General features: G+C 41.2%; 1 protein-coding gene and 1 long non-coding RNA gene across 2 annotated transcripts; both read right to left on the bottom strand.

Moving 5' to 3' along the window:
- Nucleotides 1-9,583: 9,583 nt before the first annotated feature.
- Nucleotides 9,584-10,009, bottom strand: LOC146735431 (uncharacterized). Its single transcript, XR_014931068.1, has 2 exons — nucleotides 9,932-10,009; nucleotides 9,584-9,654 (listed from the first exon to the last, which is right to left on the bottom strand). It is a non-coding gene; the product is annotated as an uncharacterized LOC146735431 (long non-coding RNA).
- Nucleotides 10,010-10,415: 406 nt separating this feature from the next.
- On the bottom strand, nucleotides 10,416-20,546 carry LOC102808067 (ATP-binding cassette sub-family C member 9-like). Its single transcript, XM_078011680.2, has 11 exons — nucleotides 20,477-20,546; nucleotides 20,201-20,337; nucleotides 18,667-18,900; nucleotides 15,824-16,009; nucleotides 13,710-13,856; nucleotides 13,460-13,594; nucleotides 12,837-12,999; nucleotides 12,478-12,518; nucleotides 12,115-12,369; nucleotides 10,935-11,066; nucleotides 10,416-10,550 (listed from the first exon to the last, which is right to left on the bottom strand). Exons 1-11 carry the CDS (start codon nucleotides 20,544-20,546, stop codon nucleotides 10,416-10,418), a joined length of 1,635 nt encoding a protein of 544 aa, XP_077867806.2.
- Between the last annotated feature and the right edge of the window lie 1,101 nt (nucleotides 20,547-21,647).

The raw sequence follows: 21,647 nt of genomic DNA on the forward strand, positions 1-21,647 counted from the left end.
GTCATGGGAAAGGTATGTACATGGCCAATGAATGGCCATTGGCAGGGTATGGTCGTGGGCAGGGTATGGTCATGGGCAGGGTATGGATATGGTCATGGGCAAGGTATGGTCATGGGCAGGGTATGGTCATGGGCAGGGTATGGTCATGGGCATGGTATGGTCATGGGCAAGGTATGGTCGTGGGCAGGGTATGGTCGTGGGCAGGGTATGGTCGTGGGCAGGGTATGGTCGTGGGAAGGGTATGGTCATGGGAAGGGTATGGTCATGCGCAAGGTATGGTCATAGGAAGGGTATGGTCATGGGCAAGGTATGGTCATGGGCAAGGTATGGTCATGAGCAAGGTATGGTCATGAGAAGGGTATGGTCATGGGCAGGGTATGGTCATGGGCAACGTATGGTCATGGGCAATGAATGGTCATGGGCAATGAATGGTCATGGGAAAGGTATGTACATGGCCAATGAATGGGCATGGGCAGGATATGGTTATGGGCATGGTATGGTCATGGGCAGGGTATGGTCATGGGCAAAGTATGGTCATGGGCAAAGTATGGTCATGGGCAAAGTATGGTCATGGACAATGAATGGTCATGGGCAACGAATGGTCATGGGCAAGGCATGTACATGACCAATGAATGGTCATGGGTATGGTATGGTCAAGGGCAGTGAATGGTCATGGGCAAGGTATGGTCATGGTCAAGGTATGCCATGGGCAAGGTATGGTCATGGCCAAGGTATGGTCACGGGCAAGGTATGGTCATGGGCAATGAATGGTCATGGGCATTGAATGGTCATAGGCAAGGTATGTACATGGCCAATGAATGATCATGGGCAGGGTATGGTCATGGGAAAGGTATGGTCATGGGCAAGATATGGTCATGGGCAAGGTATGGTCATGGGCAAGGTATGGTCATGGGCAAGGTATGGTCATGGGCAAGGTATGGTTATGGGCAAGGTATGGTCATGGGCAGGGTATGGTCGTGGGCAGGGTATGGTCGTGGGAAGCGTATCGTCATGGGAAGTGTATGGTCATGGGCAAGGTATGGTCATAGGAAGGGTATGGTCATGGGCAAGTTATGGTCATGGGCAAGGTATGGTCATGGGCATGGTATGAACATGGGCAAGGTATGTACATGGCCAATGAATGTTCATGGGCAATGAATGGTCATGGGAAAGGTATGTACATGGCCAATGAATGGCCATTGGCAGGGTATGGTCATGGGCATGGTATGGTCATGGGCAGGGTATGGTCATGGGCAGGGTATGGTCATGGGCAGGGTATGGTCTTGGGCAGGGTATGGTCGTGGGGAGGGTATGGTCGTGGGGAGGGTATGGTCGTGGGGAGGGTATGGTCATGGGAAGGGTATGGTCATGAGCAAAATATGGTCATAGGAAGGGTATGGTCATGGGCAAGGTATGGTCATAGGCAAAGTATGGTCATGAGCAAGGTATGGTCATGGGCAAGGCATGTACATGGCCAATGAATGGTCATTGGCAATGAATGGTCATGGGAAAGGTATGTACATGGCCAGTGAATGGCCATTGGCAGGGTATGGTCATGGGCATGGAATGGTCAAAAGCAGGGTATGGTCATGGGCAGGGTATGGTCGTGGGCAGGGTATGGTCATGAGCAAAATATGGTCATAGGAAGGGTATGGTCATGGGCATGGTATGGTCATGGGCAAAGTATGGTCATGAGCAAGGTATGGTCATGGGCAGGGTATGGTCTTGGGCAGGGTATGGTCATGGGCAAGGTATGTACATGGCCAATGAATGGTCATAGGCAATGAATGGTCATGGGAAAGGTATGTAAATGGCCAATGAATGGTCATGGGGAATGAATGGTCATGGGAAAGGTATGTACATGGCCAATGAATGGCCATTGGCAGGGTATGGTCGTGGGCAGGGTATGGTCATGGGCAGGGTATGGTCGTGGGCAGGGTATGGTCGTGGGAAGGGTATGGTCATGGGAAGGGTATGGTCATGGGCAGGGTATGGTCATGGGCATGGTATGGTCATGGGCAAGGTATGGTCGTGGGCAGGGTATGGTCGTGGGCAGGGTATGGTCGTGGGCAGGGTATGGTCGTGGGAAGGGTATGGTCATGGGAAGGGTATGGTCATGCGCAAGGTATGGTCATAGGAAGGGTATGGTCATGGGCAAGGTATGGTCATGGGCAAGGTATGGTCATGAGCAAGGTATGGTCATGAGAAGGGTATGGTCATGGGCAGGGTATGGTCATGGGCAACGTATGGTCATGGGCAATGAATGGTCATGGGCAATGAATGGTCATGGGAAAGGTATGTACATGGCCAATGAATGGGCATGGGCAGGATATGGTCATGGGCATGGTATGGTCATGGGCAGGGTATGGTCATGGGCAAAGTATGGTCATGGGCAAAGTATGGTCATGGGCAAAGTATGGTCATGGACAATGAATGGTCATGGGCAACGAATAGTCATGGGCAAGGCATGTACATGACCAATGAATGGTCATGGGTATGGTATGGTCAAGGGCAGTGAATGGTCATGGGCAACGTATGGTCATGGGCAATGAATGGTCATGGGCAATGAATGGTCATGGGAAAGGTATGTACATGGCCAATGAATGGCCATTGGCAGGGTATGGTCATGGGCATGGTATGGTCAAAGGCAGGGTATGGTCATGGGCAGGGTATGGTCATGGGCAGGGTATGGTCATGGGCAGGGTATGGTCGTGGGCAGGGTATGGTCGTGGGCAGGGTATGGTCGTGGGGAGGGTATGGTCGTGGGGAGGGTATGGTCATGGGAAGGGTATGGTCATGAGCAAAATATGGTCATAGGAAGGGTATGGTCATGGGCAAGGTATGGTCATAGGCAAAGTATGGTCATGAGCAAGGTATGGTCATGGGCAAGGCATGTACATGGCCAATGAATGGTCATTGGCAATGAATGGTCATGGGAAAGGTATGTACATGGCCAATGAATGGCCATTGGCAGGGTATGGTCATGGGCATGGTATGGTCAAAGGCAGGGTATGGTCATGGGCAGGGTATGGTCGTGGGCAGGGTATGGTCATGAGCAAAATATGGTTATAGGAAGGGTATGGTCATGGGCAAGGTATGGTCATGGGCAAAGTATGGTCATGAGCAAGGTATGGTCATGGGCAGGGTATGGTCTTGGGCAGGGTATGGTCATGGGCAAGGTATGTACATGGCCAATGAATGGTCATAGGCAATGAATGGTCATGGGAAAGGTATGTAAATGGCCAATGAATGGTCATGGGGAATGAATGGTCATGGGAAAGGTATGTACATGGCCAATGAATGGCCATTGGCAGGGTATGGTCGTGGGCAGGGTATGGTCATGGGCAGGGTATGGTCGTGGGCAGGGTATGGTCGTGGGAAGGGTATGGTCATGGGAAGGGTATGGTCATGGGCAGGGTATGGTCATGGGCATGGTATGGTCATGGGCAAGGTATGGTCGTGGGCAGGGTATGGTCGTGGGCAGGGTATGGTCGTGGGCAGGGTATGGTCGTGGGAAGGGTATGGTCATGGGAAGGGTATGGTCATGCGCAAGGTATGGTCATAGGAAGGGTATGGTCATGGGCAAGGTATGGTCATGGGCAACGTATGGTCATGGGCAATGAATGGTCATGGGCAATGAATGGTCATGGGAAAGGTATGTACATGGCCAATGAATGGGCATGGGCAGGATATGGTCATGGGCATGGTATGGTCATGGGCAGGGTATGGTCATGGGCAAAGTATGGTCATGGGCAAAGTATGGTCATGGGCAAAGTATGGTCATGGACAATGAATGGTCATGGGCAACGAATGGTCATGGGCAAGGCATGTACATGACCAATGAATGGTCATGGGTATGGTATGGTCAAGGGCAGTGAATGGTCATGGGCAAGGTATGGTCATGGTCAAGGTATGCCATGGGCAAGGTATGGTCATGGCCAAGGTATGGTCACGGGCAAGGTATGGTCATGGGCAATGAATGGTCATGGGCATTGAATGGTCATAGGCAAGGTATGTACATGGCCAATGAATGATCATGGGCAGGGTATGGTCATGGGAAAGGTATGGTCATGGGCAAGATATGGTCATGGGCAAGCTATGGTCATGGGCAAGGTATGGTCATGGGCAAGGTATGGTCATGGGCAAGGTATGGTTATGGGCAAGGTATGGTCATGGGCAGGGTATGGTCGTGGGCAGTGTATGGTCGTGGGAAGCGTATCGTCATGGGAAGTGTATGGTCATGGGCAAGGTATGGTCATAGGAAGGGTATGGTCATGGGCAAGTTATGGTGATGGGCAAGGTATGCTCATGGGCATGGTATGGTCATGGGCAAGGTATGTACATGGCCAATGAATGTTCATGGGAAATGAATGGTCATGGGAAAGGTATGTACATGGCCAATGAATGGCCATTGGCAGGGTATGGTCATGGGCATGGTATGGTCAAAGGCAGGGTATGGTCATGGGCAGGGTATGGTCATGGGCAGGGTATGGTCATGGGCAGGGTATGGTCGTGGGCAGGGTATGGTCGTGGGCAGGGTATGGTCGTGGGGAGGGTATGGTCGTGGGGAGGGTATGGTCATGGGAAGGGTATGGTCATGAGCAAAATATGGTCATAGGAAGGGTATGGTCATGGGCAAGGTATGGTCATAGGCAAAGTATGGTCATGAGCAAGGTATGGTCATGGGCAAGGCATGTACATGGCCAATGAATGGTCATTGGCAATGAATGGTCATGGGAAAGGTATGTACATGGCCAATGAATGGCCATTGGCAGGGTATGGTCATGAGCAAAATATGGTTATAGGAAGGGTATGGTCATGGGCAAGGTATGGTCATGGGCAAAGTATGGTCATGAGCAAGGTATGGTCATGGGCAGGGTATGGTCATGGGCAGGGTATGGTCATGGGCAAGGTATGTACATGGCCAATGAATGGTCATAGGCAATGAATGGTCATGGGAAAGGTATGTAAATGGCCAATGAATGGTCATGGGGAGGGTATGGTCATGGGCATGGTATGGTCATGGGCAGGGTATGGTATGGTTATGGTCATGGGCATGGGCATGGGCATGGTATGGTCATGGGCATGGTATGGTATGGTCATGGGCATGGTATGGTCATGGGCAAGCCATGGTCATGGGCAGTGAATGGTCATGGGCAAGGTATGTACATGGCCAATGAATGGTCATGGGCAATGAATAGTCACGGGAAAGGTATGTACATGGCCAATGAATGGTCATATGTCAATGAATGGCCATGGACAAGGTATGTACATGGCCAATGAATGATCATGGGCAGGGTATGGTCATGAGCAAGGTATGGTCATGGGCAAGGTATGGTCATGGGCAAAGTATGGTCATGGGCAATGAATGGTCGTGGGCAATGTATGTACATGGCCAATGAATGGTCATGGGTAGAGTATGGTCATGGGCAAGGTATGGTCACGGACAAGGTATGGTCACGGTCAAGGTATGGTCATGGGCAATAAATGGTCATGGGCAAGGTATGGTCATGGGCAAGGTATGGTCACGGGCAAGGTATGGTCACGGGCAAGGTATGGTCACGGACAAGGTATGGTCACGGGCAAGGTATGGTCACGGGCAAGGTATGGTCACGGGCAAGGTATGGTCACGGGCAAGGTATGGTCACGGGCAAGGTATGGTCATGGGCAAAGTATGGTCATGGGCAATGAATGGTCGTGGGCAATGTATGTACATGGCCAATGAATGGTCATGGGTAGAGTATGGTCATGGGCAAGGTATGGTCACGGACAAGGTATGGTCACGGTCAAGGTATGGTCATGGGCAATAAATGGTCATGGGCAAGGTATGGTCATGGGCAAGGTATGGTCACGGGCAAGGTATGGTCACGGGCAAGGTATGGTCACGGACAAGGTATGGTCACGGGCAAGGTATGGTCACGGGCAAGGTTTGGTCACGGGCAAGGTATGGTCACGGGCAAGGTATGGTCACGGGCAAGGTATGGTCATAGGCAAAGTATGGCCATGAGCAAGGTATGGTCATAGGCAAAGTATGGCCATGAGCAAGGTATGGTCATAGGAAGGGTATGGTCATGGGCAGGGTACGGTATGGTCATGGGCAATGAATGGTCATGGGCAAGATATGTACATGGCCAATGAATGGTCATGGGCATGGTATGGTATGGTATGGTCATGGGCATGGTATGGTATGGGCATGGGCAGTGTATGGTCAAGGGCAAGGTATGGTCATGGGCAATGAATGGTCATGGGCATTGAATGTTCGTGGGCAAGGTATGTACATGGCCAATGAATGATCATGGGCAAGATATGTACACGGCCAATGAATAGTCATGGGCAGGGTATGGTCATGGGCATGGTATGGTCATGAGCAGGGTATGGTCATGGGCAATGAATGGTCGTTGGCAGGGTATGGTCATGGCCAATGGCATGGTATGGTATGGTATGGTCATGGGCATGGTATGGTATGGGCATGGGCAGGGTGTGGTCATTGACAAGATATGGTCATGGGCAAGGTATGGTCATGGGCATGGGCATGGTATGGTCATGGGCAGGGTATGGTCATTGGCAAGGTATGGTCATTGGCAAGGTATGGTCATGGGCAAGGTATGGTCATGGGCAGGGTATGGTTATGGGCAATGAATGGTCATGGGCAAGATATGTACACGGCCAATGAATAGTCATGGGCAGGGTATGGTCATGGGCATGGTATGGTCATGAGCAGGGTATGGTCATGGGCAATGAATGGTCGTTGGCAGGGTATGGTCATGGCCAATGAATGGTCATGGACAATGAATGGTCGCGGGCAAGGTATGTACATGGCCCATGAATACTCATGGGCATGGTATGGTCATGGGCAATGAATGGTCATGGGCAATGAATGGCCATGGGCAAGGTATGTACATGGCCAATGAATGATCATGGGCAGGCTATGGTCATGGGCAGGGAATGGTCATGGGCAGGGAATGGTCATGGGCAGGGAATGGTCACGTGCGAGGTATGGTCACGGGCGAGGTATGGTCACGGGCGAGGTATGGTCACGGGCGAGGTATGGTCACGGGCGAGGTATGGTCACGGGCGAGGTATGGTCACGGGCGAGGTATGGTCATGGCCAAGGTACATACATGGAAAATGAATGATCATGGGCAATGAATGGTCATGCGCAATGAATGGTCATGGGCAATGAATGGTCGTGGGCAAGGTATGTACATGGCCAATGAATGATCATGGGCAATGAATGGTCATGGGCAATGAATGGTCATGGGCAATGAATGGTCATGGGCAATGTACGATCATGGGCAGGGTATGGTCATGGGCACGGTATGGTCGTGGGCAATGAATGGTCGTGGGCAAGGTATGTACATGGCCAATGAGTGCTCATGGGCATGGCACGGTCATGGGCAAGGTATGTTCATGGGCAATGAATGGTCATGGGCAAGGTATGGTCATGGGCAAGGTATGGTCATGGGCAAGGTAGGATCATGGGCGAGGTATGGTCATGGGCAATGAATGGTCATGGGCAAGGTATGGTCATGGTCAAGGTATGACCATGGGCAAGGTATGGTCAAGGCCAAGGTATGGTCACGGGCATGGTATGGTCACGGGCATGGTATGGTCATAGTCAAGGTATGGTCATGGGCAAGGTATGGTCATGGTCAAGGTATGTTCATGGGTAAGGTATGGTCATGGGCAATGAATAGTCATGGGCAAGGTATGTACATGGCCATGAATGCTCATGGGTATGGTATGGTCATGGGCAAGGTATGTACATGGCCAATGAATGATCATGGAGAGAGTATGGTCATGGGCAAAGTATGGTCATGGACAATGAATGGTCATGGGCAATGAATGGTCATGGGCAATGAATGGTCATGGGCAAGGTATGGTCATGGGCAAGGTATGGTCATGGGCAAGGTATGGTCATGGCCAAGGTATGGTCATGGCCAAGGTATGGTCATGGCCAAGGTATGGTCATAGGCAATGAATGATCATGGGCAGGGTATGGTCATGGGCAAGGTATGGTCATGGGCAAGATATGGTCATGGGCACCGTGCGGTAATGGGCACGGTATGGTCATGGCCAATGAATGATCATGGGCAGGGTATGGTCATGGGCTAGGAATGGTCATGGGCAGGGTATGGTTATGGGCAAAGTATGGTCATGGGCAAGGTGTTGTCATGGGCAAGGTATGGTTATGGTCATGGTCAAGGTATGGTCATGGGCAAGGTTTGGTCTTGGCAAGGTATGGTCATGGTCATGGTATGGTCATGGGCAAGGTATGGTCATGGGCAAGGTATGGTCATGGGCAAGGTATGGCCATGGCCAAGGTATGGCCATGGGCAAGGTATGGTCATGGGCAATGAATGGTCATGGCCAAGGTATGGTCATGGCCAAGGTATGGTCATGGCCAAGGTATGGTCATGGCCAAGGTATGGTCTTGGGCAAGGGCAAGGTATGGTCATGGGCAAGGTATGGTCATGGGCAAGGTATGGTCATGGGCAAGGTATGGTCATGGGCAAGGTATGGTCATGGGCAATGAATGGTCATGGGCAATGAATGGTCATGGGCAATGAATGGTCATGGGCAATGAATGGTCATGGGCAATGAATGGTCATGGGCAATGAATGGTCATGGGCAATTAATGGTCATGGGCAAGGTTTGATCATGGGTAATGAATGGTCATGGGCGATGAAAGGTCTTTGTTATGGTAGGGGATTGCCGTTTTATAATTATTTAATTTAGGTAGCACACATTTTGATTATTAATAGATCGGCGTAAGAAATGTTTTTTTTTGTTTTCAACTGCATTAGGGAGAAGATATTTGTTTATTACCGAAACATTACAGAAATACAAACAAGCATGTATGCTGTTTCGTCTTTTGTCACTGACATCATTCGACGACGACTATTACATCTACTTAATTTCAGTTTTACATTCAATGTCATGCAGGCAATGACAGGAAAACTAATAATCATCGTTCACCAAATTGTTGAAATACCTATTTTATCAGCTTGTTTGATAGCTTACCTGATTTGCATGTTCCAAATATTCAGTTTGATTGGTAACAAGAACTACTGTACGATGCTCATCAAGTAAAAATTGCAAAATCGCCTTTTCCATCACGTGAGCCGCCACGTGTACATCCAGGGCTGATACGGGGTCATCCTATAAGTGTTGTAAATAACGTAATATAGTCTTTATGCTGTGTAAATTATGCAAATATGCTACATTAATTGTAAATTTCTCTCTCTGTGGCTGATGATATTAACACCATGTCCAAACCTTTCCAACTTCTGGGAAAACATAACATATATTGTTGGCACAACCCAAAAATCCTTACTTACATGTGTACATGTTCTCTGAATTGTAGTTGCTAGGTTACATAATATATGTACATAATATATAGTGATAAATCGTTTTGATTCCATATATCGTAAATAAAGTACAAAATATAATTGCGCAGAAAATATTAGGGTAATAGAAAGAATACCAACCAGCAATACTGTGTTTACATTACTGTACAGCGCCCTCGCAAGACTAATTCGTTGTTTCTGTCCTCCACTTATATTAATACCTTTCTCGCCAATTTCTTTCTTATCTCCAGGTATGTTTTGTAAATCAAATTTCAATGCACATACACTGATAACTGCATCGTACCTGTAATTGAAATAAATGTTAAATATTTACGTGTTCAACTGTATTCATTGCGAAATTTAAAAAAAAAACATGTTTATGCATTATGATTGACGGTACACATCACTGTTTGTCTGAATCATATTTCAGTTTGTATTTTCCCTTCAACCTAAAAGATGATGTTCTAATATAATCGTACATGTTACCCGCTGGTGTTAGCTTCGGTTTTCAAACAAACATCGCAATAAAACAATTTACGTTAAGTATGATTCATTTAAAGATCAAACATTATTCCTCTCACCTTTCAGGTAAATACTCTTCCCCAAACAGTATATTGTCTCTGAGTGATGCGTTCTGTAACCAACCTTCCTGGGCAACGTAAGCCAAACTCTTGTCATTCCTATTGGAAAGATTGCATTACACAATACCTTGAATTCTTGCTGGAAATGTTGTATTTATTGATGTTCCTATTGACAAGTACGACTGAGTACATTTTCAGACATTGTTGTCATTAATACGTACAAACACAGGTTATACTGACGTACTGTGAATAACCAGGTTTAAGCGAATATGCGTGATCTAGTAATGATAAAATACGGCGTTTTAATTTCATGCAATCCTGTATTGAGTTAATCACTCACCCAGGAAAAATAATTTTTCCAGACACTGTGTACAGCTCTCCAAGAATTGCTGATAGTAAGGAAGATTTACCAGAACCAACGTCGCCTACTATAATGTTCAGTGAACCTTAACAAAATAGCAATGCATTTATTATTTTCCGGGTTTCATTTAATGTTTTGCAGTTCACGAATTTCCATCGAAACAATTTGAGCTATATTACCGGTTCGAATTTTTACATTAATGTTATTCAGAACTGATTCACATGCGTCTTCTGTCCACGAAAATGTACCATTGATAATCTACAGAAAATAATTAAATATCTTAAATATCTGCAATTTATAGTGTTGTATACCGTGAAAATATGGTGCTTTATCAGCGAACAGCAAAATAGCACAAAAACATCCAGGATTAACTAAATACAAATGTAAAGGCTTAAGAGAAACATGTTGAAACAAGAGAAACAGAATGGCTAATGAATGGGTCTGTGGTAGAAATGAAAGAAAAATTAGCTAACTCAAATATGCTGGACTGTAAAATATGGACAATAAGATACCCAAAGTATAAAAATAGAGCACACTCTCTCTCTTATATTAGCCGAATTGTTCACAGTACTACTAAAAATTCTACTAAATTAATGTATGAGCTGGTGAAAAATTTACGTAGTGTGAAAATAATTTACTTACTTCAACTGCAATATCTGGCTGTACGTAACATATTCTGGAAGACGTACAAGAACTTGTTGCTGAGTAGTTCCGGGTTGATGCAAAGGAAGTCAATGGCGTTCTGCTATTAACGGTATTCATATCGTTTTGCATCTGAAACGGCATTAAAATGAATATTCATAGATATCTATTACTGTCATGACAAATGTCAACATGGCAATGAGCAAATACAGTATGGTATAGAAAGTTACAAACATAACAAATTACAGTGTTTGCTTTAATGATAAAATGAAAAGAATAATGAGATATTCCTGAAGTAACGGTATATAAACTTCTTTTGATCAAATATTCAATCGGTACAAACATGTGCTTCTAGCCAATGTTGAAAAATTAGAGGTAGTTTCGTAGCTGCCTCTTTAAAGCAACTCCCTGCTATCACTTATATCCATGATTGATAAACAATACCTAAACTTCTATCAGGGGGGAATTCTTTTCTCTGGGTTCTCCACACTTGTCAGGGGGAATCTCGTCTCGTCTCTCTATCGCGTCCCCCTTGAGGTACGGGATCGGAGAAGTCACTTAAACTTTACAGTCAAATAGACGCACACAACAAAATACGTTTCAACTCTCGTCTTAGTCAGTCAATCGAGCACTCTATAAGACACAGCGCCCTGGGGAAAAGTCCCCAAGACTATCGCAAGGCTGACACAAGACTCTGTCCAAGACTGTGTCAAGACTCGCCCCAAGACTCTCCAGGACTGGACTTTGGACTCTCCAAGAGTGCCTCTGTCCTCGTGTACTCACCAAGACCAACTAAAAACTCTTTATTCATTTTCAAAACCTTAACCAATTACAAAGCAGTAAAAAGACTCTAAGGCGTAACCTTCAATCATAAAGCCAATCACACTAAGTACTGAATACGTCATATATTTTGATTAATCGTTCACTACATTAATAATTGCGAATACTAACTGTCAGAAATAGTAGTCCGAATAGCGACGGTTATCTCGTAATTAGTTCCAAATCACTGAGTCGAGTTCCGTCCAAAACTTCACATGGCCTAAACGGTGCCAGACATAACACAGTCATTCATTCGTAATCAGCTAATTAAGTCGATTAACAGATACGTGCAATTAATTTCATCATACTTCTCCCGAATCACACATTAGCGTCCTTATCCAAAGACAAATGGCGCACTTACCTTATAATGTTCATCGATGTAATCTTCTTCAGTATCATTTAAAGTGACTTCTGACTCATTTCTACACCTACTTATGTTCAGCAATGTTAAATATGACTGAACTCTGGTGTTACTAGTCACTGCCTCCACCACATACTTTGATAAATTAGGTAGGAAGTAGAGGGGATGCAGCAGCAAGTTTGTCAACGCAAGCGCAGAAAACACCACATCTGGTGTTAATGGCGCAGTTTCGAGGTATGAATGCATAGCAAATATCTGAAAATAAACCATATTGTATACGACATGTATGTGCAAATATGCCATGTTAACTGCTTATGCACTGTGTACCTTTCCCCGATTTTCCAATGTATATTTCATACTTACAACGACAGGAACAATGATTGGCGCACATTGTGACACGACAGCTATAATAAATAAATAAATAAATAAATAAATAAATAAAGAAAGAAAGAAAGAAAGAAAGAAAGAAAGAAAGAAAGAAAGAAAGAAAGAAAGAAAGAAAGAAAGAAAGAAAGAAAGAAAGAAAGAAAGAAAGAAAGAAAGAAAGAAAGAAAGAAAGAAAGAAAGAAAGAAAGAAAGAAAGAAAGAAAGAAAGAAAGAAAGAAAGAAAGAAAGAAAGAAAGAAAGAAAGAAAGAAAGAAACAACAAGCAACAAATATTATTGCGTTGTATGGGACCGATTGGATTACATAGCATTGTAACGTTTGGGTGACTCAACTCACTTGCATAAAGAAAATGTAATCCGACATTTGACTTATGTTTCATTTCCTGTTGTCGTGCTTCATTCATACGTGACGTAAACATGTCTTCCCATCCACATAATTTGATAAGCTTCATTCCTTGTAATACCTCGTTAGTCATTTTCAAACGAATATCAGAATAAGACTATACAAGAACAACGTAATTGTAATAAACATGTTATTTATAAGATAAAATTTAAGATGAATTTTGAGGCAAAATTTAAAGTGAAATGTTTTACCAATATTAGGATTCATATCATTTATAATATATATTTCCATTTCGTCACACCGACATTTCGAGAGATTACAAAAAATTCCATGAAAACAAATGCAAAAATTGTGTTCCTCGGAATTTTTAGTAATGGAAATAGCCAGTTTTGTTGACATCATTGGGGAAATAGCACATACTCAGCCTAAAATGGCACTGGTTATGAGATTATGACTTTGACGACATGCAATAATGTTGTATGTTATTTAAGCAAGCATACAACATGCTTAGTACCATTCAAATAGCATGACTACTAAACTACTCTTTCTTTCGAGCCAAAAGTTATTGTAAAATATGTTTTTGCAGTAATGTATTTCCAAATATACTGTATACTCACTAGACACAATTTCTGTGATCCACTCTGCATAGTACTAATCCAAAATAACAACGGTAGCGTCGCCACGACAATACACACTCCTAAGATTCCGGCTACTCCCACGTGCCAGATAAGCACACACGATACAGCCAAGATCTAAAACATAAATTAGAAAAAATACTGATTGCCAGGTTCACTGTGGACACGGCAATTAATTACGATGATGTTATGAGATAATGAATATTTAATTGATCAAAGAAGCATCTCTTACTTGTACAGGAATAGCGATGATAAAATTGTTAAACAAGAAGAGCCACTGTATGGCGATGCCGTCCACAGACATCATATTAATAGTTTGTCCAACCAATGATTGACCCGATGACCTGGACAACTGCAGCATTCTCTCATATACTCCATACTGTGAATGAATTTATTATTACAATGAGATTTTATATGTTTGAGATAAATAATTACCAATAATTAACAAAAAATACTTACCTGTATTGCCGTCTTTATCTTGACACTTACATAAGCAGATTTCCCAATAGAGTAGATCTGCAGCGTGGCACTAATACAAACACTTGTACAAATCACCAATATCAGAATAAATCCATTACTAAAAAACTCACTTACTGTTGTTAATCTGGAGTCCTATAAGAAAATGTGATTTTGGCTAAAATAAAGTTTTCTGTTCTTTGAAACAAATAAATAAAGCATGTGTTTACATTTAAAGAATAATAGTTGTTTGTGTTAAATTTACTAGTTGTTTTATTTCTTGTTATTATCTACACAGTAATAGCAGCTTAGGATAGATCGATATATTGCCGACGTCATACCTGCGTCTTGTGTATATTTCTCGGCGTCTTGACCGTTTATGTTAGACCCACAATTAGGGTAGCTGCGTAATAACCGTGAAATAACCGAAGAAAAACACCCAACAAGTCACACTAAGCGTTGCTAGGTGGTAAACGCCGATTGAGGGCGTGATTTCACATTTGGGAGGTGCTCGTGTTGACCATGACGGTACTTGCCATTACTTAAACTCGATTTTTTTTCAAAAACTGCTCGAACGAAAACATAAATCATTGCTTATTCAATTGGAAAACATTTCTATTAATCATTTGAAAATTCGCCATTTATATATTTCAAGAATAACACATGTGTAAACCACCCCCAAAAAACAAATCTTTCTTTGTTTGCATTTTTCTTGGCATTTATTATATTCTGAATTCATGTGGGATAGTTCTGTAGTTATAAATTTTGTTTATGTGTTAGCTGGCATGAATGTAATGGCAATTTTTTTTTGTTTTGCCAAAGATTTATGACGTTGGATCTCCGGAAGTTGGTTACGTATTTTCACGAAGGGTCTATAATATTAGGTTGTTTTGCGCAAGATGATTCTATGAAATTGTTACCGATGTCCAAAAACAAACTAAGATATACAAGTTATGTCAAGACATAATAGGGTTCCCGTTTTTTTCAATAGTAAACAAAACTGATATGAGTGATCTATTTTGAATCAAAGTATGAAACAAATGACATGATGTACAATGTAGTTGTAAAATTCGATTGCAAACAGAGACATAGCGATAGATCAGCGTCCGACCATTTTGATCTGAAAAGACACCTATGTTATAGTAATGTATGAATTACCAAAATGTGTATGTATGCCGATGTATAACCGAGATCGTGGTCCAGAATAGCAGAAATGTTACATAAATTTGCATATGTGTGATATTATTTCCCGAGATACGGCTCTTCTATAGCGCTTATTCAAAAAAATGGTAACTGGTTAAAATCGTATCTGAGAGAAACAAATTGAAACGCATGACCCATAATTTCCAAAGTCTATGCCAAATTTGTAAAAATGGTTGGTATTACACGAGCAATATTTGCTTACGTGTCTATAAAGTTTGAACAAGAAGAGTCAAGACCTGTCACACTGGAATATTCATTAAAACAAAGTGGCGACCAGGCAGCCATTTTTTAATTTGATATGAAAACACTAATGTCAAATGTTTGTACCAGGTTTGAACAAAATCCATCTATTCACGACTGAGGTCAGTCGAAAAGTCACCGTTTTCGGACTGCGTCCTGGGGGATAGAATTGTCAAACAACATTCTTGTACATACCACGTGTAGGAACCGCATACATTATACATGTTTTTGCGCCGATATTTTTGCTCATTCTTAACCTACTGTATGATAAATATCAACTTTAGTTCTATATATGAACATGTTGCAAATACACCTTGTTTTGCTGGTAAGTTATAGCAAAAATACTGGGTACACGTCGCACACGTTAGTAAACGGGGTACTGGTATGAAACACTCTGAGCGAAGGCCTAATAGATGATACAGTATATTTAAACTGATTTGTACTCACATACTTCTTCACATTATTGTAATAGTACTCTGTGGCATAGTTTGTATAACCGGTAAGGCACAGTGGTGGCACAATACTCAGTAAAAAGCTAAGAACACGAGCTATTATTCCAGCAGCTATTTCAAATTTATGCGCACGCCAATAAACTTTCCACAATGAGGGTTGTTGATTATCCCCTGCCTGTTCCTGTGTAAATTGAAAATTCATCAATTTATAAATATACTTGTAATGCTTATTGGCATGGTAATTCGTATTAAAATCATATTGGAGTATAAATTACTCCCAACCCTATAAAAATTGCATAAATCACATTCACGCCGACCGATAACTGATACGCACCAGTTACGTCATACAATCCAATACGTACTAAATGCTACATACAATTAGATCTGAACATGATACGTAACTGCTCTTCCATAGACATAATTTGTCATTTTGCCCATATCATAAAATCCAATCTTAATAAAATATGCTATCAACCACCCACAATCAACATCGCTCTTCAACCTTTATAACCTCCCCTCAAACCATGTCTGGAAACAACTTTCACAAATAACTTGTATACAATCAGATCTCACATTACATTTGTTCAAAAAAAAACGCGGTGTATTTTATCACGCAATTGGTCACAATAAAAAAATTATGTAAGAAGGTCCTCAGAAACAATTTATGATTGTCCACGGAACCAACATCCGGAATAAAATAGATCACGCACTTTAGAATAATCAAGTCAAGAGCATTTTATTAATGATATGAATATTTAAACCATTAACAATAACACTGTACTCAGAAATGTTGTATGTTTTCCTCGCTATCTCCGCGACACATGATTCAGAAATATTTATGAGCAAAGAACAAAACGACAAGCTTCTGAATACCCATCCCACGTTGGTGGAAACTTTTCATAAACATCATCTTCGTCATCTGGACTCACGAAGAATGCCAACCTATCACATTCTTCAATTCCCTTCAAACCTATCACATTCTTCAATTCAATGCTGGTTATTATTCAATCAATGTTGGTTTGGTCTAGAGACAAAGTATATTTTCTTGACACCACGATTTACGTAGGGAAAGCATGTTAAAAACCGATCTATATTACAAATCTATAGACTCTCAAAACTACTTTACAATTAGAGTCACTGATATCACTCAAAAATCTATTTCATGTGGTCAAGCACTATGGATGCGCAGAATTTGCTCTGAACATTTTACTGTACTACACAACTCAATTTGTAGACAGAACATGCCCAAGGCAACTACCATATGGCTCAATCACCAGATATAAAATAGACATGTTGCTATTTATACTAACACTAGGAACAACAGAATCCAATTTGTCATCATATAAAATAACCTAGATAAAAAAAGAACCACTGCCAACAAATCATTCGTAATGAGAAAGCACTACATTATTTGTGTTGTTTAATTCATTGTACGTACGGTCTGCGCATGTGTGGCAGATCGGCACAAACCTCATCACTACATCGTCCCAAGTAATAAAGTTTCTATTCCACAACACTGTGTTACATTTCAGGAATGACCTCAAATTCACTGTTATTGACGTCAGAGAAAGTTTAGAATTGACAAATTTAACAGTATCAAACCACGTGGGTTAAATTAGAGAGGTGAACACAACGTATTACTCCTCTATCCCTATATGTGCATGGTATGAATACACAGTATTTCCATAGTATGTCACCATTCGACAGAGTTACGTTCACTGAGTACATATTTAACGTTTATAATTTCACACCTCTGACACTTATTACAGGTTAGTGCATTTCTGCAATTATTGTCGCCTTGTTTATAGTACAGGTTGTTGTGTTTTACTTGTGCTATTGGGTGTTACTCGTGTTATCTTAGCCCCTTCGCCCAGACGTTATTCATTGTGTTCTATTTTATAATTTCACATTTATTTTATTTTTATTATATTTTACCACCTACCTTGGAAATATACTGAATAAACTACACTAACCCTATTTATCATTCTGTATTTACTATTTTAATTTTTTAGGCTCTACCAGCATTATTAAATTAGATTGGCTTTATTTAGACGTTTCATTGTGTTACTAACATCCATTTAACTCTTTTTGTGATATTCCTCCCTCTATACATTGCTCCCACTTGTTGTATATTACTGACCACTGACCTTATGTAGTTACCCACAATCCCTAGCCTGAATTTGTCATTTTGGTATCTAGTGGTAGAAATTTTTCTTCATATTTTTACCAAGTATATATCATTTTGAAAGTTTTCTTGTGTATATCTGTTTTGCTCAAGTGCTGAAACATTGACATAAACACCAATTCTTTGAGCTTTGTAGTTGTAGCACCTCATATATTTTAATGTCACAACTTCTGAATCCATTCATTTACAGTGTTAAATATTTTGGATTTTGATGTGGAAAGGATTCAATCAGCATTAATATGTGATAAATTCACAGTATCAAAATGCACTAACTTTTCTCATACCAATATTAAACATATTATATATATTATTTATTTGGTTGTTTCCAAAGATAGATGAGCCACCCATTACTGGCAAGATTTATTACATTTTAAATATTTCAATAAATATAATGTAAGTGATATGTAGACATTAAGAAACCTGAAGACTTCCTGTTGAGTCGAAGCATATATACAATGCACAATATGATGTAATATGTTAAAAGACCCTGTCTACAACGAAACGGCTCTCTGATTGACTTGACGTTAGGTGTTAGAGTCGGTAGCTAATCTGGCACAATCTTGTAAGTAACTTAGCATTGCCCTAGACCTCTAATTGTGCGTCTAGAGCATACCTCACGAATATTGTGTGAGTTATACGTGGAAATAACTTACTTGCTCAAATTTGTAGGCTTTATTAAATATATGAAGTATTTGCTGCACGCTGTATTCATCAGGCAAGCTGCCTAAATCGGATGTGTTCACTATTTTATTAGATATGAAAGGTAACCTGTTTGCCCACCAGACAGTCAAGCAAGATAAGAAGTTTGTGTGAGATTTCATAAAATACGTGTCAAAGTTCTTCAGGTCGGTCGCTTGTCGTTTATCCAATGAGTTGGCACGGTATACCTTTGTTGAAAGAAAAATTACAGATAGTTAATTTGTTGATATTCTGGCGATTGAATAACGTGCGTATAACACAGTATGGCTATCTCTGGTATAGAAATCTACATCTAAAATACCAGGCACAGAGAACTCAAAAGTAAACTTCGATGTACCTGGACAATCCTATCGACAAATGACACTCATGTGAATGTTGAATGACGTGATAGACCCTAGAAAAAACATACCACCACACTTGTCAAAGGATCCATTTAAGTAATTTTCCCAAATATGTTATTGTTACTTTATATATTGCATATCCGATTGATTCGTATTTCTGTTTTTCGTCAGATTTATCGTAAAATTTACATTAGTTTCCCTGAATAGCTACCTACCAATAAATGTCTTCATAGAGAGATGTGTGCAGAAATATGGAGTCGTGGTTATTCATTTTCCAAGTGATAATTTAAATACTAGTATGCAATCCAGTAACCATTATAGAACGTTACAGAACGTATGATATAACGTTTTGTGTAACAATTAACAATTAAAAAAGTATTGGACACTAAACTTGTGTAGAATTTTACAAAAATCATAAACCAGTCATGAATCATAAAATTTTAACGTGGGTGTTGATTGCAAAAAAGGGATTAAGTCCCGATAGTTGGGGTAGGCATCGCATTGAGATTTGCTAATAGGCCGACAAATGTTATCGTTTGGGTGTGTTAGGCGAATAATACATATAAGGTGAAAACTACATATTAGATGATGAGGTGAATATTATGAGATGTATATTACATATGAGGTGTATATTACATATGAGATGTATATTACATATGAGGTGTATATTACATATGAGGTGTATATTACATAAAAGGTGAATAATAAACACTTTACCTTAGTCCAAAGAACATTGATGTCACAAATCGCACACAATAAGTACAGAACGATAAGAACCATACTGATATCGAAGCGAATAATGTTCACGTCAAATGTAGCTACCAGTGAGAGTCTTAACATTACTAGTAATTCGCCAATTATAGCAATTCCCCAGTACACTAGCAACCAACATACGAGAAGCGGCCTGTCCCAGTATTCGATATGGTGATAGTACACTAAGCTTGTTATTACACAGACACATGAAAACAATTGCGGCAGATAGAAGTACACGTTTGTGACGCAATTGTGTGAGATATCAAACAGGATTCCTTCGGCCAATGCAAAGACTGACACAATGAAGAGAAGTAGTGAGGCTATCCATTTGACCGTATGCCCGGGATAACATACCAACACAATACGGTGATTGGGACGCAGTTTTGGAGAATACCTCGTGACAAAGAAAACGCCACATGTCACCGCTATGAACAAAACATGAGCCACAATTTGAAGGATGTAAGTTTCGTGTAGCTTGCTTTGTATTCCGATGGATTCGTTCATGCTCTATGTTCGATAATCCTTCACCACCTACGAAAATAGGAAGATATGTTCTATAAACCAACATTACCCAGGGTAACGAAGTGAACTTGCACTAATTTAGAGCACAACATGACAAAATGATGATTGGTCATTTAAGAAATAATGAAACAGAAAACTGTATATTTACCTGTAAGTTCTACACAGCTGTAAAATATCTGTACTGAGCGGGCATCGATATAAATTCCGTCTGTACCCATGCGGTCCATGTGACATGTCTTATCATGTGGTCTGTACAAAAGGCTATTTTTATTATTGTTTATGTGACATCTGAATGAATAGGGTTTACTTGCTTGTTTCAGTTGTATTCTAAGTATAGGTTGATAGTGCTTTACTTTACATTTATAATTTGCTGTTATAATTTTGTTTTGATTCTAAAAGAATAGTTTATTTTTAAGAAAATATTTCATGAGTTTGATCATTTTAAAAATGTAGAAATATCTACGAGTCAACCTATCTGTGATTAGAAATGGGTGGCGTTATAACGCCGAATTATAATTGTGTATGCTCTGTTGTACCCAAGAAATCATGGGCATGCGCACTGGAATACTTCCGGTTTCACAACCGTTATTTTGTAGGCACAGGAAAATATGTAATTGAGTCGACTAACCGTTTTCATCCGTTGTACCGTATGAATCACGCACATTGCTCGCCTATACGATTTAACCCGCTTTCCTACAAATTAATAAAAAAAAATATACAGAAGGTCGCTCTCAGACATTTGCTCTCAAAAAAACAATAGTTAGTTGATATGATGTACATAGTCGAGAGACAAGATCATTTTCTTTCGAAAACGCCAAATTCAATCGAATGGCTGTCATTAATACGATTAGTGTACTTTTGTGTATATTATTTAAATTCCCTCACATAATATGACAATAAAATCGAAAACTAATAGGAATGAGTTGTTCTCTAATTAGTAACATCCATCGGAAGGTGTGGACGTTAGGCCCATTATTTATAAAGTTGATTTATTTTGATCTACGCTATATTTGTGCTAACCTCCACGCAACGTGGTGATTAATGGCTAGTAATTTTTTAAACTGTCAGTTAAAAATATTATTTAAATTAAAATAGAACACACAGGTTATGATCCGTTTCTCTATTTATCAATTTTCCTGTCGATTTCTCGTATGTGTATTTTTAAAACTAATATGCTGTAGAGAACTATCATTATTAGAGTTACTGTATTACATTGGAATTTGGACATATGTAGTGGGTATGTATTGACCATGTACGAATGTTATAGCAAAGTAATAACCCGGTTATTAAGCCAAATTAAATATAATGTAAGCCAGCTT

This window comes from Saccoglossus kowalevskii, chromosome 12 (assembly GCF_978046115.1).
Source record: "Saccoglossus kowalevskii chromosome 12, keSacKowa6.1, whole genome shotgun sequence".
NCBI lineage: Eukaryota > Metazoa > Hemichordata > Enteropneusta > Harrimaniidae > Saccoglossus > Saccoglossus kowalevskii.